This window comes from Astatotilapia calliptera, chromosome 1 (genome assembly GCF_964374335.1).
Source record: "Astatotilapia calliptera chromosome 1, fAstCal68.1, whole genome shotgun sequence".
In the NCBI taxonomy this organism is placed as follows: domain Eukaryota; kingdom Metazoa; phylum Chordata; class Actinopteri; order Cichliformes; family Cichlidae; genus Astatotilapia; species Astatotilapia calliptera.
The window spans coordinates 39,806,380-39,830,154 of record NC_137422.1 but is presented as its reverse complement, the minus strand read 5'-3'; the positions used below and the strand labels follow the sequence as shown (position 1 = coordinate 39,830,154).

The 23,775-nt window shown below is 45.5% G+C and overlaps 2 protein-coding genes across 2 annotated transcripts; both read left to right on the top strand.

The window, feature by feature from the left end:
• Positions 1 to 4,987: 4,987 nt before the first annotated feature.
• On the top strand, positions 4,988 to 10,223 carry mex3b (mex-3 RNA binding family member B). Its single transcript, XM_026176920.2, has 2 exons — positions 4,988 to 6,040; positions 7,510 to 10,223. Exons 1-2 carry the CDS (start codon positions 5,818 to 5,820, stop codon positions 8,916 to 8,918), a joined length of 1,632 nt encoding a protein of 543 aa, XP_026032705.2. The 5' UTR covers positions 4,988 to 5,817; the 3' UTR covers positions 8,919 to 10,223.
• An 11,441-nt stretch (positions 10,224 to 21,664) lies between these two features.
• On the top strand, positions 21,665 to 23,204 carry LOC145428541 (uncharacterized). Its single transcript, XM_080300879.1, has 3 exons — positions 21,665 to 21,963; positions 22,108 to 22,390; positions 22,518 to 23,204. Exons 1-3 carry the CDS (start codon positions 21,866 to 21,868, stop codon positions 23,187 to 23,189), a joined length of 1,053 nt encoding a protein of 350 aa, XP_080157005.1. The 5' UTR covers positions 21,665 to 21,865; the 3' UTR covers positions 23,190 to 23,204.
• The last annotated feature ends 571 nt before the right edge of the window (positions 23,205 to 23,775 follow it).

Here is a 23,775-nt window from a genome sequence, read left to right as displayed (position 1 = left end):
ATCCTGCAGCAGCTGTGCAAGCCCCCCATCGGGGTTTAACTTTGTACCTCCCAACCCATGAGTTGTGTATCGCTCCACCTGCATGGCTTTTTAAATTTATTGGTCAGACTCTTTGGCTTCAGTAGAAATTCCACGTTCCAAGAAAAAGGGCTGAAATGCTTTTAACTGTATGATTTCAGCAGGTCGGCTTTGGCACCGATGCCTCGAATCTCAGGACCGGATGCCAAGAAATAATGCTGCTAAATAAAAGACGCATAAAGAGGCTGGAGGGGTGGCAGCTGTGTGAGAAGACCTCGGTTCATGTCCTGTTTGGGGTGTCTTTGTGGTTAAGGGTAGCTGGTAGGTTTGTGAAAAGCTTGGGCTTGGATAAAATGCAGCCATCACCACGTTAACGTCAGGCCTCCTCTCTGTGTTTGATTACAGGAGTGGTTTCAGGTGTGCAATCATCCAACGGCCTACAGCGGCTCACGCACCGCTTCAGCCACACTTCAGTGAAGCGTTTGTTGATGAGCTCTTTGCTCTTCTTGCTTACCGAAGGTGTTTCTGTCACCTTTATTAATATTATTCCACTCGTCTCCTGTCAGCTCGGTATTATCTCTGGCTCCTGTTATTATATTTCACTTCTCTGGTGTTTTATATTTTTTAAATATTGATTCTTGGATTGTTTTTTAGGTCGTGTTTATTTTACAGATGAGATCCTGGCTTCTGTTTCATTTCCCACCTTTGTGTTCACCTTTCCTTGTATCCCTCCTCCTCTGTGCTAAAGTCTGTAATCACACAGGGTGTGTCGGACCTTCTTCTTCTGTTGTCTCTGTACTAAAGCCTGTGTTTACCCGTCCTCCTCTGTCGGTACTGCTGAGAATGTAAAAGTGTGAAGGTGAGGAGAAAGTAAAAATGGGCGTGTCTTTATACGGCAACAAAGTAGAGACTTCAACACTGAGCTGTAAGGAGACAAGTGCAAGTAAAATCAGTCCATTATTATGAATTGATTGATTTGCATGTTAAAGATCTCCTGTTTTGTTTATAAACTTGATCATTTAGTTTTGAAAGCCTGACGTTTCCCTGTCTCTTCCTCACAACGACAAATACAGTTTATTAATTAAAATAAACTGCTCGGTGTCTGAGCTTTAACGATGCTGATGACATGCAGCAGGTTTGAGCGTGTCGGGTTTAAACGGCAGCGCGATGGACACGCAGAGCAGCAGCATCGCAGATTCAGCCACAGCGTCTCCCGTCAAAGCTCACAAACAGCTGCTGCATACAGTCGCACATCAGCCTTTCAAACGAGTAGCGAGCACGCAACATGTCACCACGACGGGACCAGAACACCAACGTGTGGATCAGACGATTGTGCAGCATGCTCCGAGTAATCCTTCAACTCTTGTTGTGGTATTTGGGAGTTTGAACGCTCAGGTGAATACCTGAGTCACTGATATCATCAGCAGGTGACCTCCTCCACCCAGAGACAGGCTCAGCCAATCGTCATCCACCCCAAACAGATTAGGACTAAGATTACAAAGGCGTAGCTTTCAGGAGGCTCCACAGTGTAGTGGTTTACACATTCACCTGACAATGAGCGATCCCCGGTTTGACCCCGTCGGGAAGGGCATCCGAAGTAAACAGATGGAAGTTTGGTGCTGGAAGTTTCTTCTTCTTCTTCAGCTTTAATCTGAAGACTTGCCCAAACACAGGCCCCGCTGATTTCTACCAGACAGACAGAAGAATTTACTCGGATACATAAAGATGTCTGTGTGGCTCAAATATCTGCTCGTCACAAGTGTGTAGACCTCTGATGGTGGTTCAAACATGGAGGCTTTAGGCGTGGTTAGCATTGTGTGAGAGTGGATTTGAAGGCCACTGGTGAAGAAGACTTTACTTTCAGGGCCGTGGAGTGGAGTTGAACACTGTAGCTGGAACAGCCACACTGGGTCTGTTATTAGCACAGCGCTGTGATCTGCATTACCTCGCTAACGTCCTGTACGTGCACACGTGAGGTCAGGGTGCCGGAGCGAGGAGCGGCGCGCCGACAGGCTGCTCTGTATCCTGTGACCTACTGCTTACTGTGACCCAGCGTCTGTGTCTGCAGCCCTGCAGCCGCGGTGCAGTGACTGGCAGAGCGATCGCTAAGCCCTGTCTGTCTCCGTCGCTCTCCGGGTTAAAGTGGGCTAAGCTTTTCTTCCTCTCATTAAAAGGCATACGGGTAATCGCCCCTAAGCAGCAGCTGGCTAACGCCTAATACCCAACAACAAAGATCAGCCGTGATGCTGCGATCGCTGTCCGTCTGGGTTTAAGAAAGAGCAGCGGGGCAAACTGAGGCCCGTGCGGTGGCACTTTATTTCCTCGGACCTGCAAAGCTTAGGGAGAATTTTACAGAAGAATGAACACGAGCAGAGAGGGAAATGTAGATAAACGCAGCTGCAAGAAGTGCTGCTCTGGGTCATTTCTCTACAACGAACAGAGTGGAGGCTTCAGAGCGGAGCAGAGCGGGGAGGGTTTCATGTTTCTGGAATGCTCTCCACATATCAGGGTTAGGTGCAGCCAGCAGCAATGCAGGCCTTTTACTCAAATACAACAGCTCAGCTTAGCCACAAACAGATAAATATTTGATTCTGCACTCGGTGGATGAGTTAGCGACGCAGATCCAGAAAGGAAGGGATGATGTAAGAGACATTTGATAAATCACGCATGGCGCACGTGTGCTCGACTCGAAATCGGAAACGTGCAGATGCACAGATGTACTCGAGGATTTAAGAAAGTATGAAACGCATTTATTGAATGTAGAAAAGAAGAAAATCGGGACGAGATGAACGGTGAGGGGGAAGCTGAGGTGTCAAATATCAACAAGAGGATCCCATCGCATCTCCTCCTCCGGCTCCTCCTCATTAGCATTGGCATTGTGCTCCTGGAGTGAAGTGACAAAGCAAAATGCTTCTGGTCTCAACGGTTTTTGAATCGGCTTGAAATCCCCTTTGTGTTGGTCAAAGGCCCCCTGACCGAACAGCCCCCACCCACCGGTCCACCGCCTCCACCATCCTCCAGCCTCTCCCACCTCATCGCCCGGCAGTGCTCTTAACCTTTCAGCTTCATGATGCCGCGCTGCACTGAAGAAAGAGGCAGGGGTCAAAAAGCTCCCCGTGTGTCCGTCTCAGCACTGCACTGATCTCATGTTACCAAATACAGTTTCTATACTGGAGTTTATTCAAAAAGTAGAAAAAGGACACAAATATTTAAACTTCAGAGAATACAGTTGAGTATGAGCGTACACCAGCGTAACAGCGCGCTGTAAAATGCTGCTGAGACACAGGCGAGTTCAGTCTCTGATGAACCTGATGTATGACGGGCTGCTCATAGGCTCAGGCTACAGTATCTGTTTGGGGACACGTGCTGACACGATGCAGCACAGATGATGTGACGGGACTGAGTGACTAATACAGCCTCCCGACCCTCACAGACACATCTGCTATGTAGAAATATGGTTGTGACCAAACTCCTCGAAAATGTATAAAAGTACGTGATGGCTGCATAAGTCTATTTCCTACTTGGTGACGCAGCTCTTATGTGTGTTTTCTTGTACATTAGACACACAGTGAAGTGCTGCGGAGGCTTTCCTAATTTAAACTGATCGCCTTCACTCCGACTCGTCACCCGCATGTAAATTATTAGAATCCCAAAGTAAAAATATGTGCATGATTGACAAAGTTTGAACTGTGCTGAGCACATCAGAGCTGTTATCACTGTCATTGATTAGTGATCAGGTAAGACGTGCATATCTAATCAGGTTACTCTCTCCAAACTGTTTCCATTGTTACTCTCTTGGGTTAAACATTAATGAGAAACTCAGAGCGCCTCACTCCAGTTTATTCACATTTTTGTGTTTTCTGTTACAAAGATGAAGTGCTGAAGAGGACGCCCAGACCCTCAGCGCTCATGCTGAACCTGCACGCACCGACTCCATGTCCAAGCTGCAACAATAGAAACTCAAATAGATGCTAATGCTGTGAACTGTGTCGTCGTCGTGATGAGCAGAACCAACAGTTATTTTAACCGTCACCAGTAAAATCAGGCAGAAACTGGTGAGTTCCAAAGACTCCTGTTATAATCAGGTCACCTGTGGCTCAGACGCTACGATTACCTGACACACCAGTGAACTTCCACAGGGGGCGCGCTCGAGCGCACGCAGCTCTCAGAACTAAATCGTCATTGTGTTTTTGATAGAGAACAATCATTCTACTTTCACATTTCTTAATTTCAGGTTTTTAATGTAGTAAAATACCTTTCTGTGAGTATTATGGACCACAAACCTTTCTTTTTACAGTATCCTCCATCTTTATTTGAGGCATCAGAGGCAAAATCAGCTTCACTGCAAGGACGATTTGATTTCACTTCAGTTAAGTATTGACGATGGATTTGCAATAACTAAAATAAATGTGGATTTTTTTTGTCAAGAAACAGATGGAAATAATTATTTTAGCTCTTTAGCTCTATTCACTCCAAAACAATGAGGATTAGCAGTGCCCCCTCCCCCCTGCTGTGCCCAGGCAGAACTGCAGCCAGTTTCTGTACAATGTGGATAAACAGTAAGAGGAACGGGTCAGAACCACAGAGAAAACATGACGATGTTGGCTGTGCACACCTGGAAACCGCATTTCAACCACATAAACAAACAGATAACACACACACATGTTGGGTATTCATATCCTGTGGGGACATCTAATTGACATAATGCTTTCGCTAGCCCCTTACCCCAACAGTAACCTTGAAAAATGAATATCTAACACTAACACTAACCTTTAGTTACCTAAGGTTTAGTTACCTAAACCTAACCATAACTAACTGTAACCCAAAACAACATTTTGAGTCTCAAAAATGCCTTCAAACTTGTGGGGACCAGGATTTTGGTCCCCACAAAAATATGAACACACACACACACTCACACACACACACACACACACACACGCACACACACACACACACACTGTCTTACACACACACGCACACACACAGTACTCAGGCACTGTATACATACGCTGCACACATATGTATGCGAGGTGAGAGAGTTATGTTGCCTCTGTTAACACTGAGGTAAATGATGACATCATAGGTGGCTGTGTTTGTCCATCTTTCATTTACAGTTTATTATTATTGCGTGGTCAAATTAAAGAGAAAAAACGAGAATGCTGACTGGAGTGGAAGAGGGCCGAGATCCTCGGGGAAAGAACACATGTGATGCGTGATGAACGCGTGAACAGCTCCACTTCCTGCCAGCCGGCCTGAGCAGCGCGAACCGGGAAAGAGACAAAGAGCAAGACTGGGAACAAAGAGGTGGGCGTGCCTGTACGAGCGGGCCCGCCCAGTCATTGCGGGCAGCCAATCGGATCCCGGATATGCAAACGAGCCGCGGCACCGCATCGCCCCTGCCCAGGCGGTGACGTCACCCGCACATCTCTCTGTCTGGCTCTGCAAAGACTCAGACAGAAGCAACAGAGGAGCTGAGGGGAAGCCAGCACGGATTATTACCGCTGTGGAATAAACACGCGTTTTCCTGCAGCAGCACGGCTCGGCTCGAACCGGGACGTCCAGCTTCGGCCTGGAAACCAAAGGGGGTGGATGGTTTTACTGTGGCTCCTTTGCGCTGCTTTCCCTCCCCTCCTCAGCCGCACTGGTTTCTTTGCACTGACCAGTTGTCTTTGAGAACCGGCTCCGGTGCCTCTCCCCTCTCCTCCTCCTCTTCTTCCTCCTCTCTTCCCCTCTCCTTTCTTCGCCCTCCTTCCTGTATTATTTTCTGCCTTCCACCCGCAACCCTGCGAAGCCGCAAACATGCCCAGCTCGCTGTTCGCCGACAGCAGCGTCCAGGGAGACGCGCTGGACGACCAGAGAGCGCTGCAGATCGCCCTGGACCAGCTCTCCCTTCTCGGCTTGGACAACGACGAGAACCCGCTGTACGACAACGGCCAGGAGCCCCGGAAGAAGAGCGTCAACATGACGGAGTGCGTCCCGGTGCCCAGCTCCGAGCATGTGGCTGAGATCGTGGGCAGACAAGGTGTGTGTTTGTGTGTGTGAGACGGTTGGTGTTTGTCTTGCAGCACAGCTGAGCGCGGCCATGCACCCAAACAGCACCGTGTCCCGTGTGGGAGGACGCGCATGTGTCACTTTTCTTGCTTTCTGGCTACATTTGCAGCTCTGCTGGTGAATTCGGCTTCCCTGTTCCCCTCCGGGCTTCAGTTTCTGTCTCGCCAGTTAGTCATACATTGTTCCTTCTCTATAAATACACGGCGGTGGGCGGCAGCGCGCACAGATTCAAGAAGTTGACATTTGGAATAAGTGCTTATTGAGATTAATAACAGCCCGTGCTGCTGCCGAACTGAAGAGAAGCAGGAAGCAGCTCCGAAAAGACACCAAAGTCGTGCTGTTTATCGTGCGTGCTCTGCAGGCAGGCACGCGTTTGTTCAAGTATTTGACAAAATGAACGGAGTTTGGTTTCGAAGAATTAAAATGAAATCCGAGCTGTTTTGGGTGAAGCCTGGCGATGACCGCTGACAGGACAGAGGTTATTATCATCATCATGTGGTGTTTGTAGGTCACTGTGTGTGTGTGCGCGTGTGTTTTCCTCACACATTCTTTGCTTAATGGCTGTGATGGTGATCGGATCGAATTAGGACAGCGGTCACGATGTTACCTTGCCTCGCAGGCTTCAGACGCCCATAGCTGCACAGATCTCTCAGTGTTTCCAGCTGTAGGGCTGCAGGGCGGGACTGGTGCTTGGTTACATATGCGGAATCTTTTCCCCTCCCTGTGCTGCTGCTGCTGCTCCCACAAAAACAAAAGGAACTGTAAGGACACTTTACAGCAGCCACAGTGCGACATTTGTGCAGTAGGCTTGTTTACATCCAACACCATCACCCAGCCCCCTGCGTCGGGTTAAGTCAGGCTAGAAGCACGGAGAGGAAAAATGGTGGACTAGCCGTGACCCGGGGGTGTTGTTTTAATGCGAGAGACTATCCTTATTTAACCTGCACCAGTTTGACGCTAACTCGGGATTTAAACTGGTTTACGGTATAGTTGGACTCTCCTTCCTCTGCTGGTTATATCACCCTGTCCCACTCAGCTGGCTTCGCTTGGCTAATTATGTCATTCTTCCCTGGCTGTTTCCTCAGCTGGTCTTTTTTATGATAAAGATGTGTGCCTGTGCTTCAGGGCGTTGGAATGTGAGTTAAAGCTCAGCTTCCAGGATATGAAGTCTTTACGTAGCTTTGCCCCTTTTCCCCCAGCGTGTCTCGCAGCAGCCGTCCTCGTGTTTTGCTGAAGGAGACTTGCTCGCTGTTCTTTCTGTCCTGCTGTATGTTCGTGGCGGTGGCACGTGGTTTGGATTTGTTCTTCTCTAAAAGGGTTCCTCACCTGCTCGCACTTTTTGACAGACAACAACAAGCACGCAACATCTGTTCTGAGAACATGTGCCACATTTCAAGGTTCTACGTCCTCACTTTTCTTCTTTTGCTTCCTTTGCCTCAGGTTGCAAGATCAAAGCCCTGCGAGCAAAGACCAACACCTACATCAAGACTCCGGTGCGAGGCGAGGAGCCCGTTTTCGTGGTGACAGGCAGGAGGGAGGATGTGGCCATGGCCAGGAGGGAGATCATCTCGGCTGCAGAGCACTTCTCCATGATCCGAGCCTCCCGGAACAAAAACACCAGCCTGAACGGGAGCGGCACCCCGGTCCCCGGACCGCCTAACCTGCCTGGACAGACCACCATCCAGGTCCGGGTGCCTTACCGCGTGGTCGGGCTGGTTGTGGGGCCCAAGGGCGCCACCATCAAGCGGATCCAGCAGCAGACCCACACCTACATCGTGACCCCGAGCCGGGACAAGGAGCCGGTGTTTGAGGTGACGGGGATGCCGGAGAATGTGGACCGAGCACGCGAAGAAATCGAAGCCCACATCGCCATGAGGACCGGAGGCCTGATCGAGCTCCAGGACGAAAACGACTTCCACGCCAACGGCACCGATGTGGGCTTCGACCTGCACGGACACGCCACCCTGTGGTCCAAGCCCAGCGCGGGGATGACCCCCACCTCTGTGCGCAAACCCTTCTCCAACTACCGCAACGACTCCTCCTCCTCCTTGGGCAGCGCCTCCACGGACTCCTACTTCGGCAACAACAGCTCGCGCATGGCCGACTACAGCCCCCCCAGCCCCGCGCTCAGCTACACGGCCACCACCAACAACAACGGCAACAACAATAACAACAACATCAACGTCAACACCAACGGCAACGGGTTTGTTTACGGAAGCGACGTCATCTCCCCCGACTGCACTGATCTGACTTTTGACTCCTCGCCAGGGTTTGACCCAACACCAGCCCCGCCAGGCCTCCTGTGGTCCCCGTACGACAGTCGCATGACCCCCTCCTCCACCGGAGGCAGCTCCCCCACCTCCACTTCAGCCATGTTCCCCACCAACAGCTCGGCTAATGCCAACGGGATCGCGGGGAGTCAGAGGAGGGTTAACGGCTGCACCCCGCAGCCTCGCCTGTCGCCTCCTCTCCACAGCCACAACGGCGGGCCTGCCGAGCACCCGTTAGCCCGCAGGGTGCGCAGCGACCCGGGCGGAGGCCCACTCAGTTTCCCCGGCTACTCCGGCTCCATCGCGTCCTTGCCGGGCCCCCACCTCCCCGGGGTCCCGTGCGACTCCTCGGCCTCGTCGTCGTCCTCCTCTTCCTCCTCATCCACCTCCTCGGGTACCAGCCGAAAAGGCAGTCGCGATTGTTCGGTGTGCTTCGAGAGCGAGGTCATCGCGGCGCTGGTTCCCTGCGGGCACAACCTCTTCTGCATGGAATGTGCCAATCGGATCTGCGAGAGGAGCGACCCCAAATGCCCCGTCTGCCACACCGGCGTCACTCAGGCTATACGTATATTTTCATAAGAAGTGAAACTCTTGGACTGTCTCGTCGGCGAGACAGACTACAATAGCAACAACAGACTCTTCATACCGCTTTAACGATCAGCCAATCGTCAGTCTGGAAAGTGTACATAGATATACATATGTATGTAAGAGAGGCTGCAGTATCCAGAAGAAGGGACAGACAGCCTTCGTGGGCTAGTTGTGAATAACGTACTGTAGCTTGGGGAAATATTTTCAACATCTAAGTGCATGTTTTAAATATTACAGTATAGTAATCAATAGTTCTAGTTAATTGTACACTATATTTATGAAGCGAAGAGAGACATTGGGGTCAGGACGGAGGTACGGGGGTCCGCCTGTAGACCGTTTCGGCGGGACGAGCCTTCCAGGTTTGCCGATCAAGTGTAGTGAGGGGGGGCGGCGGCTGGGAAACGTGGAGGGCGTCCGGCCTAACAGATACTGCAGCTCGAGGTCAGAAACCACGCGAGGGAGGGAGAGCAACAACATATCCTACATATATATGTATAGAATCAATTTCCACAAGTTGAAAGTTTTAAATGACATTACTACAGATTGAAGTATTTTATTCTTTTTTGACTTGAAAGATTATATTTCTTATTGCAAAGATGTTTACAGATATTTTAATTTAAGTTCAGTGAACTTTTTTGTAGCTGGGTTGAAATATTGTTCATTTTTTTAGTACGGCCTTACGGCATTTGATCACTGTATTATTTTAATATCACACGACTGTGGGAGCAAATCCGAGTCCACAAAAATGTGTATTTGACAGTATTCTGTTGGGATGGAGTTTTTATAGGTTCAGCAAAAAAAGTCTTTTAAATCTGCTTCACCCAGCATATTTTTTATTCCGTAATATAAAGCATATTTTATTCTATATTATTATGAAACATTGAAATGTACAAAACTTAGTAAGTTGAACACAAAGAAACCGTTTATGCTTTCTAAAATTTGTATGAATTAGATTCCAGTGGGAATTACAGGCTTCTGTTGCACCACTATAGTTTTAGTATTTCTATTTTAATACATTTGTTTACCACTTGTTTATGTATATGTAGGTGAAGTTACTTGAGCGTAAATGTACTTTATTGAGCAAAGTTTAAGAACAAAGTATATTTTATTTTATGATAAAGGGCCTTTAACCTCATGGTCAAATACTAATATTATATTTGCTGAGACAAGATTTGAAAATGTATCAAGAGTTTTATTTTTCTGACATTTAAAGTTATACATGATAAAAAAAGTAATGGTGCTACTTCATGTTTTTTTAAGTATTTCTATATAAGTCCAATAAAAATGGTACATCGATGTTGGTGTCTGCTTCTCGTCCATCCTTCACGTGTCGATGTGGATCGGAGTCGTAATAGTTTTCCGAGCGGCCGACCCCTCTCTGCTCCCTGATAGAAGCTCGGAGGTGGCGGGATTATCGCCGCAGCCTAATTATGGAGGATATGCTTTGACGGTGGGACTCGGCCTGCCTTATCACTAATTAGAAGAGCTGTGCGACCTATTCTTATGCAGATCTGCTGGTGTGCAGACCGTAATCTGGCTCCTGTGGGCTTTGGTGGACTGATGAAGCGGGACATACTGAGAGATCTGAAAAAGCTAGGTGGTCGCATTTTAGAAAACCAGTTGGTGAAAAAGCCGTCAGCTCATTGGGTCGTTTGGGACCCGTTTACTGTACTGTAGAGCGCTCTGGTTTAAAATGTGCTGACCTGCTAACTTAACCTGGAAAAAAAGGGCAGAAAATTTCAGAAAAGTTTGTACAGACGAGTTTTATCTGATATCATTTTGCTACATCTGGTGTTTTTGTAGAGTTTAAGTCTTAAAAATGAACGCTGTGATTCATTCAGGTTTTTACACTGATGATGCAGACGCCTCAAAACCTCGTATTCAATATGATACACTTGGTTAACTGACAGCTAATCGCCTACAATGTGAGTCATTGAAGAGAAGAACACCTACAAAGTCTTCTTACTTCAGATCCTCAACAGTTTCTGTTTTCTGCTTCTCCGTCATTTTAAAGTGAACATCCTTGAAGTTTCACGTCACAGACAAGAAACAGCTGATTGTCCCCTAAAATCATTTTACAGACTCGCTGATCGATCAGCTGATTGAGAGACAACAGTCACTTTCAGCAGGTGTTTGGTCAGATTCAGATATGTGCTGATTCGTGGCTTAATTTATTTAAACGTTTTGTTAAACTGGGAAAAAGGTCGGGGAAATTAAACTAACGAAGGCCCCGGGTTCTGTGTGCACCTGTGGTCATTTGCTTTGGTTCCTCACTGGTTTAATAATGTCCAGAAAGAGGCACAACAGTCGGTGATTTTATATCACAAATATAAGAATGTTTTAAAAATAATTTTAAAAGATGTCCAAGAATCAAAAACTCTCACAGCCAGATACAAAAGAAGGAAAAACACGGAATCATCGTACCCGGGAAGACGAGGCCGGGGGATGTAAATCATTAATCAGCTGCTGGGATAATCATTTCTCCCATTAAATCTGGTTCTAATTACACATTAACCAACCGCCAGCCGACCTGGGAGGAGGGCGGAAATAAAGGCTGGTTTCTCAACCTTTGGGTCCTGGGACAGCGCCAGGAGGAAGAAGTACTAACAACAAGCTCCAGGTCAGTTCCAGAAAACGGTTCAAACCCCGCCCCCTCGGTCCAAAGAGCTCCGCGCGTGCTGATGTCACGTCCTTGTGCGACAGCGGTTCAGACGGACGTCTCTCACTCAGAGGGGAAAGGTCATGTGTCTGTTTGTATTTAATACAGCAGGATCTGACAGACACTCCATGTGCTCAGACTTCTGTCATCAGGTGTCCGTTTTATCAATATAACAAATATTTTAATGCCATTTGCATTTAAATAGCTGTAAATTCTTTCTGGTTCTCAGCTTGGAAGAATAAAAGACGAGGTCCAGAGTTCGAGGATATCGGTTTGAGTATCTGAGAGTGGTCTCAGCTTTTCATGAGTTTCTTTCACTTCTCACAAGTGAAATTTTTTTATTCATCTCTAACTGATAGACGACATTATCAGAGAACATTCTTTTACACAAACGTAGCCAGAAAGTCTGAGGAGGTCCAGTGAACAGTCAAATTTCATTCTGGAACAAATTTTCAACCAAATCTAGTTGTTGAGAAAAGACGGTCAGTGATGAAATGTTTGCTGCGACTTTTAAGTAATCCAACATTTTTTTCCTTCTCAGTTCACTCTGTGTCAGCCATCTGCTCATAACTCAGTAACTCATCTGAAGTCATGTAGCATCAAGTGCATCATCTTCATTTAACACACAGTGAAGCAATCCCAGAATGAGGTCACTCCGATCATGGCACACTCCAAACATGAATGTTTGAGTCCCTGATTTAGTCGTGCGGCTGCGGCTGCTGCTTCGGCTGCGGCTGCTGTGGCTGCTGTGGCTGCGTTGTGTTGAGATGTTGCTTGCTGTGGATGTGCGGTGTGGTTTCTCATGTTTGTGAGGTTGGCGTTAATCTGTAGGTCGCGATGGAGCACAGTAACCTAAAATCTGGTGTTGCATAAGAAACCGACCATTTATCACACAGGTACTCTTGGCTGCTCGCTTATTTTCCAAGGGTTCACCACAGTGGATGGATCTGCATGACTGATTTGGCACAGATTAACACCAGATGCACTTCCTGACATGGCGTTCCCATTTATCCAGGCCATGAACTGGCACTGGAGTCACACCAGCTCGTGACCTCCATCTGTGTCTCCTCCTGGAAACAAACTGGGGATGTTTCACGTGTAAGGCGGATGTGTTACCCACATGACAAAAAGTCTGTTATTCTCTGCGGTCAGTTGTGTTCGTCCCATTGCTACAGGTGTATAAAATCCAGCACCTGGCCACTCAGTCTGCCTTTACAAACACCTGTGAAAGAACGGGTCGTTCTGAAGGAGGCGCTGCCTGGAGAGCTTTTATTTAATCTTTATCTTGTCTTTTTTACATAATTTCCTTAGGGATTAATAAAGTATGCCGATTCTGATTCGTATTCCCGTGTGACTCTGTTAGCCTCCTAGGACCTGGCGTCCACATATGTGGGCATCACATTCTGGGTTGTTCAGACCAAAATACTAAATTGTTCTCTACAAGGGCCCGATATCCACTTATGAGGACGTTATTGCTACTGTTCTATCCACATTTGGAGCGAATGTCCTCATATGTGGATCTCATTTTTCTCACAAACAACAATCAGGTAAAAAAAGAATTTAAAAAATCAGGTAATTCTTTGTTTTTACAGTCATCAGGTCCCAATCAGCCCAAATAGCAAAGAGACATTAAAAATGCTGCTTTTGATGTTTGTTGCTGTCACTGTAACAGTGTTATATGTAACACGTGTAAATGTGGTTGAAAAAATAGTAAACTCTGCCAAATGATGCATGTTGAAAAACGATGACGCGTTACAGCCAGGCCTCCTTAACCGTTTTAAGCCCATCGGAGCATGCGCGCTCCGTTTAGCATAGCTATTTTTAAATCCCGGTAGAATTGGCACCACTAAGCTAGCGCAACCATTTTCTTGCACATGAAAATGGAGGAGACGTACTTATGTAACACTGCTCAGCTTGTCCCAGGTCGCCGTTTCCTTCCACAACTGGCTTTGCTGTCAACGAACAGTCCAGAAACATGATCCGATCAGCTGTTCTTAGCACTTCCTACTTGGAATAAACATCAGCGCGAACTATCGTATGTCTGCCGTTACCTGCGAAAACAGGAAGTGATGTCATTTCGTGGGAAACGTAGTTTTTTTCCCTACAAGGCCTTTCAAAGGTTTACTGGTTTTTGTGCGTCATGTGTGACTTTATGCCTTTCTGTACATTTTCTGCTCTGTTGTTGGAAATAGTTTATTTTGTTGCTGTTTTTTTGCAAATTGTGCGCAAAAATATTTATTTTCATTTTTTCCGCAGCTTATAAAAATGAGTGCATCTCAAAAATGAAACTATGAAAACACTCAGAATAAACTTTCTGTGGTTGGAAACTATTTTGTGCAACTTTTTTTGCATCTGCAGTTTTGATGGATGCAGTTTAAACCTCTGAAACTAGAAATATGTGTAAATAAAACGATTTTCAATTTTTTTGTAGTTTATTGCACTTTTTTGCAATTTGTGTAGTTACTATGGGCTTAATGCATAGATATTATTAAAACTTGGTATATAACGGTTGTATTGATACATAGCCTCTTGAAATAGCACTACAGCAGGTAAAAATATAAAGATAAGCCCTGGCGGCTTTAAAGGCTTAGCATCCATATTGGATGAGATGGGAGTGAGAGGCACAACACTGACCGACGGACCTGACCTAAACCTCAGCTGATAACTTTCTTCTTCTTAAGTCGAGCCTCAGGTCAAAGTAGGGCTGCTTTATAAATGCAGTCGCACCAAAAAATCACCGACACACAGCAACTGTTCGGCTGCTATTTTGTTCCATGATGAGAGGAAGTGGACTTTGCAGCTATCGCAGGGAAACGTTGTGAAACTGTTTCTGAGAATCCAGCAGAGTCTCGGGCTTCCTGCTGCCTCAGAGCTTCTAAGTAATGTCATTGTGGTCGGGAAGTTTTTGTGCAGGAGTGTAAGTTTCTACTGCGGAGGCATAAAGCCAAGCGCTCTCAGCGAGCATCCACATTGGTTGATCCTTTAATAACACACTGAACATGAAAGCAGAGCGTGACACATGAATTCCAGTGTTTCGGTCAGAACCTGATGTGCACGCCCTGATTTAATTTTAACTGCAACCTGCTGGAAGTGCGAGGAGCCGACAGCATCGTCTCCTCTGCGTCGTACAGCTGCTGCTCTCTCCCCTCCCCCCACCTCCTTTCCCTGTGCCGAAGTGCATCCCCGAGTCATGCGGTCCTGCTGGAAACACTGACGCTTAAACACACACTTCGCTGCAAGATAGTAAATGTGGACAGAGCCGGCTCTAATGATAAGTTTAAAATGGAAACATCCAACAGGGGCCCGCAGAAACTGGCCCCATAAACCATATTATTAGGAAGCAATCTCACGGCTGCGGAAAAGAGCTGACAAGTGTTTTTAGTCAAATGTGCAACACATGGAGTTCACAAAGTGCTTCTGTGGTTGCAGATTCACTGAAAGAAGGTCCCTGCGTCTGCAGGCCAGGAGAGAAAAACAGAAATGTGAAATCAGTTTTCCTTTCATCAGTAGTTTTATTTGAAAGCACTTTTTTACTCCAGCACATTGAAGCACGTGAGATGTTTGGGGGGATAAAAGTATGCTCTGCTCATTTCCAGCTCCACACTTTTAGCCTCATGCTCCTCTTAGGGCAGCTTTGCATGATTTACAGCTCAAAACAATCCTTCGTTATCTCATGCTGAGCCTTGGTACGACTCCTCAGTCCTCCCTCTGAAATAAGCAGCTGTAGCTCCTCCCCCTTTATGTCCACTTTCTTCTGATTGGACCAGTCAGTAGAAGCAAAATCAAGGAAATCAAGTCTTCTTTAGACGTGAGCTAAACGACTTGAAATCAGACACTTTGATGACTCTGCATTTCACCTCAAAGCGCAGCACAGCTGTAAAGGCTTAGCAGTCAAAAACAGTGGTCCGCCCACCACAAGCCTACGCTGACAGGTCACACGTCACCATCGCTCTGGGTTCTGAGCCGTCATTTCCAAAATAAACACCGTCTTTAATTCGGACCATAAACGCATCAGGAAAGTGTTTGCTGAGGTCAGAGGTCAGGTGAGCACTGAGAGGCTGATGACCACCTGCTGGCCAGTGTGGAGAATGCAGTTTGAAGGAACTTTAGAGAGCATTAGGTAATTATTTTATATACTCGCTGCCCATAAATGAAAGAAAATATGAAGGTTTTCTCTTTTTAATGCTGTCTTGCATATTTGAACAAACACATAAATGCTTTTGATGAACAGTCATAAACTGTGTTTCACTGTGAACAGCCGAGTGTTTTCCACACTGCGCGTAAACCCGTCCAATCATCCGTGTTGTTCTCACCTATCTCTGAGAGCTCAGCCATCCTTTGCTGAATGATCTCGTTCATTCGGTCACCACCTGAAGCTCGTGAGCGTGAACGGGCCTTAAATAATTTGACTGTAGGCTGTACCGGCGTGAAGCTGACATACCGTTCACAACGCCTGAGCTCCATTTTGGCTCAGGTTTAGCGCACGCGTGTTCTGTGAGTTGCAGACACAAGCTTTGACCTCTACACTCTCATCCAAATATGGCTCCAAAAAACCAACACGGAGGTGGTCGAAACAATGCCAGGGTGCCTACGTCCAGCTTTTATCTACCATCTGAATAAAACGTAATCACCTGACTTTTCTCTATCGTGTGGTTTCTGCACCGCGTGAAGCTTGTGTGCAAGAAGTCTGTTATACTGGTTTGATCTGGCTCAGTAGGATCGCTGGGTCAGAGACCTTTACTGCAGAAACATCCCAGAACGCAGTGCCATCTTTTTGTGGCGTGCCACAGGTGAGAAACTTCGATGAGATGTTTAATTGGCGCAAATGGTTTAATTTGTACTTTGAATTTTCTTCGGTTCCCGTGACACCGCATCACCGCCCTGCACGAAAAACCGATCATTTCATCCAGGAAGCTTACACAGGCCGGCGTGGAGAGGTGTTTGGAGTGAAGCAAATCTTTGCATTATTTATGCGCGGAGTTGTGGAGCCTCTGTTTATTCACCTAAAACCTCTAATTTCCTGTAAATAACCAGCAACGCTTTCTGCTCTCTCTAGTCTTTGAATATTTATCACTCAGAGTCATTAAGTTGGGAGATAATCGTGAATATTTGGCTGAAGGTTCTCGCTTTGCCTCAGTTAGCCTTGCCCCGGGTGGAGTTTCCACTTGGCATTTAGAGAATGCACTTCAAACTTCAGCAGCTCTCAGATGTTTTTCTCAGCACACTTTAAGGCTCGTGTGGAGTGTAGAGGTGTAATCTGAATAAAACGATAATTCACATGAAAGCTTGTGGAAAAAAAAATCCTTATTTTCACAGGTTCGTTGTGCTTTATGGACGCTGGCTGTGACGCTGCAGCTGAAATAACACGTGTAATAGATCTGGATTGATTTAAGGAAAATATCCATTAACAACACAGTTGATTCCTACGATCATTAATCTCATTAATGCTGTTCCTACCCAACTACTGACGTCAGCAGATGAAAGCTTTGAGCCTTCGAGTGACTGTGTGTCTCTATTTTAATCATAAAATACTTTCCTACCATGAAGTTCTCAGTCAGTCTGCGACTCGCAGTATTTTACGGGGATTTTTCCACTGATGCACAAAGGATAACGCAAAGTTTCGTTGGTCTCACAGCAGACGTGACCTCTAATCTACTGATTTGTGCTCCGTGAACACAGTTTTTCATGTATCCATGTGCAAAATAAATATTTTCCTCATTAAACCGCAACAACATCCTGATTCAGAGATCGGAAATGTTTATGTTGGAGTGAATCAAGTCGTACATGTTACACATGTTCACACTTAATCTGCATCATTATTGAATATATTGCTACAGTTTATTAAATATGGTGATATGAGCTGAAAAAAGGCTGCTGCTTCTTTTAAAGATGGATTTTCTTGCTTGCTTGGTGGCGTTCTCACACTTTATCTGGACAACATACTGTATGCGCTGCAGATATGATGTTAAATACAAAGTTACGATGACTGTCGTGAGAAATCCTGAAAATCGTGTCCGTGGAAAACCGGATTCGTTGTTTGTGACTCTTTCACATTTTGCTGCGACAGCTTCCTGTTTTGAAATATGTGCATGTTTTTTTCTTATATGATGTGATTATAATTTTGGACACTAGCTGATGTTGATGATGTTTTTCAGTTAAACAGGGTCAGGGTTAATGATGCCTGGAGTAGGACCCTGCTGCAGAAAGTTAACTCATAAAAACGAAGCGTATGACAAACATAGTCAGAGCCTTTAAAAGTTTATATAACAGTAACAGAGGAGCCAGCTTTTAGTCACAAAATAATTTGGGTGGTGATTAAACACACTTTTGACTTCTTCTGTTGCTTAATTGTCAGACTGGGTTAAGTTTGGTGTTTTCGGTTAAAAACATGAACTCGAGCACTTAAATTTATGAGCGTTCGTTTACAAACGTCCACGTGAGATTATTTTGGAGTTCCCTCAAATATACGTCAAGACATCAGCACCAAAGAACACCATCCACGGATCCAAGAGACACTGGCGGCAATATTCGCCGCCCCGGGAGAGCGAGCTGCGCCACCACCTCAGGTTATTACATCTGTACCTCCACATTACAGCAAGTCAAGTGTGTTAAAGTCCTAATTAGCGACAATGACAATCTCCATTTTGTGTTCGCTGATGTGAGCACCTGTAAGCTGTAGCCACGGGAGCCTCTCGTAATTAGCGTCTATTTCCCCTTAAGAAAGCAACGAGCCTTGAACGCACACCCACATCCGCGAGCACAAACTGAAAACCAACTTCTTCTTTAAACTGCAAACACAGAATTAGAACAATTCTGATGCAAATGAACCAAACACAGAAAAAAAGAAACTGCAAACATAAACAGCAGATACAAAAGGTTAAATATCCAGAACACGTCAGATGTGCAGGAGCAGACGAAGACTGTTCCTCAGCCACGGAGGAGACGTACAGGACCAGTGCAACAAGCTGCCTGCAGATTTGCTGCCCTTCCTAGTTGGGATAAAACAGAAGTCGTGGTTTCACACGTCCATGAGTCGCAGCAGCTCTGACTCTCTGACCGAACGTGATCCGTGTTTCAGAGTAGACTGGGACATTAGTGTTGTGGGACACGCTGAGCTGACTGTTGTTGTGACGTAATGACAAATAGTTTAACAATAAACTGAACATTAATTAAAGATCATTTATCTAAAGTTCACTCCTTCTGTTTGTGTGAATATAAACAGCTGCTCGTCCTCGTTCGGCCGCTGCAGAAAATACTTTCACCCGGAAGGAATCCCGGACAGAAGACGAGCCCGGGGTCAGAGCGTGGGGAAGGTGTTGGTTACTGATGATATGATGAATCCATTTTGATGCACATTCATCAATGATTAAACATCTGATAGAAGCTTCTTAAGATTTATAAGAAATCCAGGCAGCGTCATCGCCATCGTGCTCAGCGAGGTTCTGCTGGATGAGGATTCGGGGGAAAATAGTGCATTGTTTATTTAAAGCCCCGCCCCCCATGGAGAGTTCCAGATTAAGTTAGTATTTCATCTGGAACGCCTCCTCGGATTTCCAAGTTGGACAGTTGGAGCAGTTATCAATCCAACACGTACGTAAACAAAGCTGTGCTCAGGTCACTGACTGGGCTCCAGTTCTGCAGATTTTAGGCACAAAAACAGGTAAAACACTGTGAAACATGAGTGTTTCTATCTTGATAAGAAGCAAAAATAAATCCTGTTTTTCCTCCATTTGCCAACTTCCCACTTCTGTATCTGGAATGCAGCATTATTCCAGCCATCACTGGGTGAGAGGCGGGACACACGGGACAGCCAATTAACCAAACGATATGGGCTCAAAATGTGGTCATAAATATTTTGTACTTGTAAAAAAGATTTGTGTGTGCGTAAAAAAGATTTGTATGTGTAAAAAAGATTTGTATGTGTAAAAAAGATTTGTGTGTGGACTTAGAAAAAAAACCCCTGCAAGTTACAAGTACGGATTTTTGACCCTATTTTTCTTCCCTTCATCTGATTGGTCAATGTCATGTCAATCACAAATGTAACAATCCAATCAGAGGACAGATGGGTTTAGCTGTCGGAGGGGCGCTGTTTTGAACTGCAGGTCCTTGAAGGGTGATACAGTTTGAAGCTGGAGGATCGCTATATAAATATCCGATAGCAGCTAGGTCCCCTAACTTTCAGTAGCTGTTGAAAGGATAAAGTTGTGGTATATCAGTGGTTAGAAATAACATCATTACTTTAGGATTAGTTTAACACAAAGTCAGGGCTGACCCAGGACCATTGCTGTGAGTCACAGCGCGCAGCATAAAAGTCCTTTCACATCGGACGCAGGATACGCTGCTAATGCTAACTAAAAGCCAAGGATCCAGAATTTGTTGCTGGCTGCTGGGCTCTGTGGGTTTTTGCAGCAGCTCTACCTGTACTAGATGCACCTGCTCCGGAGCAGGTGCATCTTTTCTATCTCTGACTTTATGTCCTCTACAAGAGTTTCTGTTTTTTTTGCTAGTTCTTCAAATGTTCAATAAAAACATGTATGCTAATTCATAACTAAGAAAGCTTTGTAATGAAGACGTGTCATTTCCAAAACACTGCCCGCCCCCACCCCGCGGTCCGCAGCGCTGTTGAAAAGGCTGTGGAAGTCCCTGTATTAAACACGTAGACCTGTGACACAAAAATCACCAAACTCGGACGACCACAGACTGTTTTCCTTCGTGGTGATGAAGGAAAACGCTGGGTTGGCATGTAAAAGGGCATTTATTCCCTTCAAAGACCTGCAGTTCAAAAAAAGCCAAACCTATCTGTTCTCTGATTGGATAGTTACATTTGTGATTGACATGACATTGACCAATCAGCTGAAGGGAAGAAAAATAGGGTCAAAAATCCGTACTTGTAACTTGCAGGGTTTTTTTTCTAAGTCCACACACAAATCTTTTTTACACACACAAATTCTTTTTACACACACAAATCTTTTTTACATACACAAATTCTTTTTACACACACAAATCTTTTTTACACACACAAATTCTTTTTACACACACAAATCTTTTTTACATACACAAATTCTTTTTACACACACAAATCTTTTTTACACACACAAATTCTTTTTACACATACAAATCTTTTTTACACATACAAATCTTTTTTACACACACAAATCTTTTTTACACACACAAATTCTTTTTACACACACACACAAATTCTTTTTACACATACAAATCTTTTTTACACATACAAATCTTTTTTACACACACAAATCTTTTTTACACACACAAATTCTTTTTACACACACAAATCTTTTTTACAAGTACAAAATATTTATGACCACATTTTGAGCCCATAAAACGACCCCACAGGAGAGGCGTGTGGACGCTAACCTGCAAGGAAGGAACGCCGCTGCTGGCACCGCCAATGTTGGAAACACCAGGGAAACTAATGCGACATTATGCAAAGACAAACGTGCCAAGAGACATTAAAGTAAAACTTTACAGTTTTTCTCGATTGCTTAAACACTATAACCAGGCTTTTAAACTAAAATTTCAAAACCGTAACGCTATTTTTCAAAAAGCTCACCCATTTCCCTGAACTATAAACACTATTCCCTGCTTTGACACATGAGTCAAATTTGGTGAACTGTTACTGCAAAACTCTACACACAAATCCCTACATTTTTCAGTGCTTACACCATGTAGTCATTTAGAAAGCACTAGCATGCAATAATGTTAACTTAAGTCAGCATAGCTTGAGCTCAATTAGCACACAATTAACCAGGTGGAAACACTAGGAGTCAAAATTTATCACACACCAATCAGAACCTGCGATGGATAGATAAAAGGGCCAAAGTCAGCTCATTCAGGTTTGAAACAATGGATCCAAAGAGATGCAAAGGAAGAGGACGTGGTGGAGAAAGAGGACGTGGTGAAGGAGGAGGACGTGGTGGAGGAAGAGGACATGGTGAAAGAGGAGGACGTGGTGAAAGAGGAGGACGTGGTGGAGAAAGAGGACGTGGTGAAGGAGGAGGACGTGGTGGAGGAAGAGGACATGGTGAAAGAGGAGGACGTGGTGAAAGAGGAGGAGGAGGTGGAGGAAGAGGACGTGGTGAAAGAGGAGGAGGAGGTGGTCTAGGACAACAGGAAGGTGGTGGAGGAGGAGGGAGAGGTGGAGGAGGAGGAGGACGTGGTGAAGGAGGTGGAGGTGGAGAACGACGGCGACAAGGAAGGGGAAGAGCAAGGGCAAGAAGACAGTCAGTCTCGGATGAAATTCGAGCCACTTTAGTTGACCATGTCCTTGTCCATGAGGGAGGCTGGGCAACGAGTACAACCAAATTTGAGTCGCTTCACTGTTGCCTCCATCATCAGAACCTTCAGGGAGGAAAACAGGTAGGTGTACTTGCAGTAAGACTGCTTTGTACAGTAACTTTTAAGTTACTGAACTTATGTTTCTTGAGTTTCAGTATGTTTCCATTATTTTCCTGTAAAAAGAATGTGTGACAGTTACAGTAATGAGTGCTTCTATTTTTGTAGGACACAGAGACGACCACCTGGTGGAGGCAGGTTAAGGCTTTTGTCGGAGGAGCAAGAGAGGGAACTTGTAAACATGGTAATTGCAAATAATGTAATCCGCCTGCAAGAGATTCAAAGGAGAGTGATTGAGGATGATCATCTTTTTCGAGGCATAAATGCCATCAGCCTCTCCACAATTGACCGCATCCTCCGAAAGAATCAATTCCGGATGAAACAGGCATACCGAGTCCCTTTCGAACGAAACTCTGACAGAGTGAAAAACCAACGTGTGGAATATGTTCAGGTATGAGTTTTGATACTGTATAAAGTATTGTGTACCATCACAGCATGGCAGTTTATGCTGCCATTTCAGCACTCTTGAACTGTGGTTCAGGGTACCGATTGACTCTACTGTGTTATGTGTTTTGCAGAGAATCTTTGAGATTGAAGGACGGCCTGTTCCCCATGAAATAATCTTTGTGGATGAGGCAGGTTTTAACCTGACCAAAAGAAGGAAAAGGGGGAGGAACATAATTGGCCATCGGGCTATTGTAAATGTCCCTGGTCAGCGTGGAGGGAATGTCACTATGTGCGCAGCCATCAGCCAACGAGGGGTACTCCACCGCCATGGCGTACTAGGACCCTATAACACTATGCTTCTCCTTGCTTTTCTTGATGGTTTAAGACAACATATGTTCCAGCTGGACTACAGGGAACCAGCACAGCCAGAGCAGCCTCACTACGTTGTTGTGTGGGATAACGTCAGCTTCCATCGCGCTGCTCTGGTTCGTGACTGGTTTACCAATAACCCAAGGTTTTCTAATATCTTTCTGCCTGCATACTCTCCCTTTCTAAACCCGATAGAGGAGTTATTTTCGGCATGGCGGTGGAAAGTGTATGACCGAGAACCTTATGTCCGTGTTCACCTCCTTCAGGCCATGGAAGAGGCCTGCCTAGACATATCAGTAGATGCATGCCAGGGGTGGATCAGGCATGCAAGAGGATTTTACCCCCGCTGCCTGGCTAGGGCCAATATAGCCTGTGATGTGGATGAGATTCCCTGGCCTGACCCAGACCAAAGACAAGATGCTGAGGTGGAATAATGTTTTTTGGTGTGTGTTGTACTGTATAGTACATGAATAAAAATGTGCCACTGTACATACATTGGTTGCGTCTTTTGTGTTTATCATGTGAAAAGGTTTTTGAAGGGGAGAACCATAAGCAACCTAATTGTTTTGGAACTATTGTTTTGAATTAATTGTACCAGTGTGCAAAACTCTGTTGTAGTGTGTGTGTTTTGAGGGCTTGTGTTTGATGTCTGAGGGCAAAGTTTGGTTTTTCAGCAAGAGTGAATAGTTTTGAGTGTAGAGCTTCATTTTGACCTGGAAATAGGATGTTTGGGAAATTGAGTGAGATGTTATGGATTTGTGTTTACTGTTGTGAGAATATGAGGCATAGTTTCAAGAAATGTGTTTTAGCAATCGAGAAAAACTGTATTACTGAAGACGAGATTGCCCCCCGGCGTTACTTTTTTCAGTAACGAGTAATCTAACTAATTACTATTCCTATCGTTACAACGCCGTTACAGTTACTAACAAGAAAACGCGGTCCGTTACTATTTTTCAACAAACAGACGGTTGAAGCTGTGTTCAGTTTACCGCATCTTATATCAGCTGTAAGTAATCTGGG